The sequence below is a fragment of the Engraulis encrasicolus genome, chromosome 14 (genome assembly GCF_034702125.1).
Source record: "Engraulis encrasicolus isolate BLACKSEA-1 chromosome 14, IST_EnEncr_1.0, whole genome shotgun sequence".
Taxonomy (NCBI): Eukaryota; Metazoa; Chordata; class Actinopteri; order Clupeiformes; family Engraulidae; genus Engraulis; species Engraulis encrasicolus.
This window is the reverse complement of record NC_085870.1, coordinates 28,469,147-28,474,146: the sequence shown is the minus strand read 5'-3', so window position 1 is coordinate 28,474,146 and position 5,000 is coordinate 28,469,147. Positions and strand designations below refer to the sequence as shown.

At 47.0% G+C, this 5,000-nt stretch overlaps 1 protein-coding gene across 4 annotated transcripts in view; it reads right to left on the bottom strand.

Annotated features, from left to right (window-relative positions):
* Positions 1-5,000, bottom strand: part of srgap3 (SLIT-ROBO Rho GTPase activating protein 3) — a 196,403-nt gene that overhangs the window by 85,028 nt on the left and 106,375 nt on the right. For all 4 annotated transcript variants that reach the window (XM_063215336.1, XM_063215337.1, XM_063215338.1 and 1 more), the window contains exon 5: positions 493-678. In XM_063215336.1, coding sequence (XP_063071406.1) covers positions 493-678 — 186 coding nt within the window. The remainder of the gene's footprint in view (positions 1-492; positions 679-5,000) is intronic.

Here is a 5,000-nt window from a genome sequence, read left to right as displayed (position 1 = left end):
GGAACAGCATTCAGTACTTGTAATAGGGCATGTAATGCATTGATGGACCCCCTTGAAAACGAGATGATTCATCTCAAAGGGCTATCCTTAATGAAACTGAAGAATTCAAAATATCGTGTGCACAGTATACTGTATAGTGTGCCTGTATAAGTATCAAAGTGAATACGTGAATATGTGAGTATCTGTGTATAGGCTGCATATACAGAATCTTTCAGATGTCGAGATAGCCTCATGGTTGATCACAGAACTCTAAGGTCTCTCTTTCTCTCACATACACCCACACACACACGCATGCACACACATGCACACAGACACACAGACACAGACACAGACACAGACACAGACACAGACACAGACACACACACACACACACACACACACACACACACACACACACACACATACACGCACACACACGCACGCACACACATGCGCACAGATACACACACACACACACACTTTACAACATTTCTCTCTCTCCCTCTCTCTCACCTTCTCCTTCATCTTCTCGATCTTGCGTACGGAGCTGCGGCGTTGCGGTCGGTCCTCGTGGCGCAGCAGGTTGACGTTGAGCTCGCCCGACTTGCTGAACTGCTTCTCCTCCTGCTTCTCCGCCTCCTTCAGCTTGCCCTCCGCACTGATGCTCTCCGTGTGGTACATGTGGTAGGTCTTCATCACCTGTGGCACACAAACACACAGACACACAGAGGATAGTGAGTACCAGGCTCTCCGTGTGGGACATGAGCCAAACACACAGACACACAGAGGATAGTGAGTGCGAGGCTCTCCATGTGCTACATGGGCCAAACACTCAGACACACAGAGGATAGTGAGTGCGAGGCTCTCCGTGTGGGACATGAGCCAAACACAAATCGTTTTCTTTTTGCATTTGTTAATTTTGTGAAGCACATTGAGTTGCACCTGTGTATGAAATGCGCTATACAAATAAACTTGCCTTGCCTGTTAGTATGAGGCAAGTATGAGCACAAGTATCCATATTCATTCATTCATTACCTCCATCAAGGAGGTCTGTTTGTCTGCCTGTTTGTCTGTCTGTCTGTATGTCTGTCAGCAGGATAACTCAAAAACTTGCCAACGTATTTGGCTGAAACTTTGTGGAGTTGTTCGTAATGACCCTAAGGAACAAGTTATTCAATTCTGGTTATGATCCAGAGCACGAACCAGAACCAGGACCTTTTTAAAGATTCTTCACCATTGCTGGCCTATCAATCTAGGAGCCCCTGGTGACCAGAAATTGAATTGCCGAAACTCCACAAAAAGAAAGACTTAGGGTGTAACATGGTCAAATGTTCCATCAAGCAGCTTCCTTGGCGGAGGTCTGCGCTCTCTGAGGTCTTCATCCCCTATGGGACACAAACACAAAGAGTGCTGGTAGTATGAGGCTCTGTGTGTGGTACATGGGCCAAACACACACATACTACCAGCTAGTTCAGTTCAGTTCGGTAGCTTTTATTTGTCCCAGTATGTGCAATTTTTGTGCAGTAGTAGTACACCTCACACACACACACACATTCACACTTCACACTGATGAGTAATATGGCTCTCTGTGCGGTACATGTGGTAGGTCTTTATCACCTAAAAACACGCACAAACACACAACGAACAGCTAGCATAAGGCTCTCCCTGTGGTAGATGTGGCATTTCATAATCACCTAGAAGGCATATATGCAAATCTTTAAGTAGGCCAACTGTTATTTGGATAGCAGCAGGTGGGATGATCCATAGATCCAAACATTAGTGCAACAAGACTTTTTTTTGTTTATATTTGTTGTTCAGAATCTGTAGACACAAATGCAAGAGTGGTAAGGTGCTCAGTTGTGTGACTCTTGACATTCACCAATGTAGCACTCTCTGTAGCACTCAGTAGCACACACACACATGCACGCATACAGGCACACACACACACACACACACACACACGCATGCACGCTAGCACGCAAGCAGGCAAGCAAGCAAGCAAGCAAGCACGCAAGTGCGCACTGCGCACGCACGCACACACGCACGCACGCACACACACACACACACACACACACACACACAAACACAGGGAACAAAAAGCTAGTAAGCGCATGACAGCTAACGCACACATGGACTAAAAGGTCAAAATGAATATATATAGCTAATGAACGTCTCTGAGTGACACATGAACAGCAGGCTGGCACTCCTGCTGGGCTTCTCTGCCCTCATGTGACCCGACTGTCACCACAGACAGGCTCACTTGTCCTTGAGGGAAATACTATGAAGCTGGTTTATTAGTAAACCAGGTTAAGTTAAGAGGTAAACCATCTGATAGAAGGCCCTGGAGTCCTTATTTTCTTCAGAAAAGATGACAAGTGTCAAAATATACAGCCAGAAGTGTAGAAATCACCAAAAACGTCTCCCATTCCAACTCATCCAATAAATATTCACACTAGCTCACTAGTAAGTTCAGTTGGTCTCTTTTACCAGCCAAACTGAAATTTCACCAGCACTTGGCCAGTTGGCTAGTGTTCATTTAAATGCCAACGTCCCCACCAAAATACCCCATCCATTGCTAACCCTTTAAAACACGGCGTTATAAATGTGCTGTTACCAGAATGGTAATGACAGAGTCATAGTGCATTACTAAAGGCACCATTATGTCATAGTCAACCTTTCCATGGCTATTACAACGTGCCACTGGTGGTACGGCCCTGCATGCATTGTGGGGCTACGTTGCTACTGCAGGGCATCTCTTCAGCCTGAGATTGCTGTGTTTGCTCAGGGCCAGCACCCCAGCATGTGCACTGCATCCTGCGACAGGACAGGACAGGGGAGGACAGGAGGGGAGGGGAGGGGAGGGGAGGAGGGGACAGGACAGGACAGGACAGGGGAGGACAGGAGGGGAGGGGAGGGGAGGACAGGACAGGAGGGGAAGAAAGGAGGGGAAGACAGGAGGGGAGGACAGGACAGGAGGGGAGGGGACTCTGGGGAACATCAGCATTCCCATCACCGCTCTGCAGTCACAAGAGCTGCATGAATATGCATGTAAGAGAGAGAGGGAGGGAAGGAGGGAGCTAGGGGGTGGGAGAGAGAGGGAAGAGGCAGAGAGACTGGGAAGGAGAGGGAAGGGGGAGAAAAAGAGAGCAAGACACAGATGAGAAGAAAGAGGTGAAGAGCGAAAGAAAACGAGAAACGGGAAAGAGTGGGGAAAGGGAAGAAAGACAGGAGAGTAGAGTCGAGGGGAGAGGAGAGGAGAGGAAAGGAGAAGAGAGGAGAGGAAAGGAGAGATAGATCAAGTGAGTGAAATAGAGAAGAGAGCGTGAGAGGAGAGACAGAGGAGGAAAGGGCAGACCACCAAGCTGCCAGAGAGGAGAGTAGAGCGGAGGAGAATCAAGGAGAGGATGAGAGTCAAGGAGAAGAGGAGTGTAGGAGAGAATGAGAGGAGGAGAGTCAAGGAGAGGAGGAGTGTTGGAGAGAATGAGAGGAGGAAAGTCGAGGAGAGGAGAGGCGGAGAGTAGTGGAGAGGAGTAGAGGAGAGGAGGAGAGGAGAGGAGGAGGAGGAGGAGAAGAGGAGAGGAGGAGAAGAGGAGAGGAGGAGAGGAGAGGCGGAGAGTAGTGGAGAGGAGTAGAGGAGAGGAGAGGAGAGGAGGAGAGTAGTGGAGAGGAGTAGAGGAGAGGGGTAGAGGAGAGGAGGAGAAGAGGAGAGGAGGAGAGGAGGAGAAGAGGAGAGGAGGAGAGGCGGGATGACAGCCAAGACGCTGCTACTGCTGCTGCTGCTGCTGCTGCTGCTGCTGCTTGTCTCCCTCCTGAGTGCTGCTTCTGCTGCCAAGGCCGTACCCTCTCCCTGCACCCGCACTCTTCATTCACTTAGCAGATGCTGCTACAAGCACATAAGGCACACAGCCTTGCCCTCTCAACAGCCTACATACACTCCACATACACTACGCACATGTGTCCTTACATCAACTCAACACACACACACACACACGCCCTTGGCTTGCATACACTCCACATACACCACGCATGTGCGTCCTTAGATACACTCAACACACATACACATGCCCTGCTCCATGCTCCACATACACAACATACACATCCTTACAGTAAATATACTCAACGCACACACACCAAGTGTGTCCTTTCAGAGAATCGTTTCCATCGAGGCAGTTTCGTTCCATGTGTTCCAAAAATCTTTTTTTCTATGACCACTAAATAATTTCAGTAATTTAGTGATGAAACAACTGGATTTATAAGATTTTGTACCACATATTTCAAAAGCCCTGAGCTCTAAATACAAGGGATTTTAAGTAATGAGAAATCCACTAGTTGTGGTAAACAACTGCTTTTATGTAATCAATGGCAACAAAAATGTGTATGAACACTTTGCAGTCAGAATAACCATCGCTGGATGCTTTTTTCTTTGTTCATGTTTTCAAGTGTGCCCTGCAAAACTTAAAGGGACACTGTGTGAGATTTTTAGTTGTTTATTTCCAGAATTCATGCTGCCCATTCACTAATGTTACCTTTTTCATGGATACTTACCACCACCATAAATTCTTAGTATTCATTATGACTGTGAAAATTGCACTATACATACATGAAAAGGGGGATCTTCTCCATAGTCCGCCATTTTGAATTTCAAGAAATAAACATTTTCAGCTGCAACAATTACTGTACTTGGACTATACTAGAAAATATTTGTTTATTACTTAGTAAACGTTAATGAAAAGATCAAATTTGGCAATAGGCAACCCGGTTCCAATGAGCAGCATAGTTGCAATACCTTTTTTGACCATTTCATTGCACAGTGTCCCTTTAAGCAAAACATCGTAAAGTTAACACGCCTTATTTCCCATATGTGGAAACAGACAGAGATTACAGTCGACAAAATCATCAAGTACAATGAACACCCAAAGCCATTCTGCCCTCTGTGGTCTAGCCAGCATGACTGGGGATGGGGACAGCAAAGTCAGGGAGAAAGAGAGAGAGAGAGCGAGCGAGCGAGCAAGAGAGAGAGA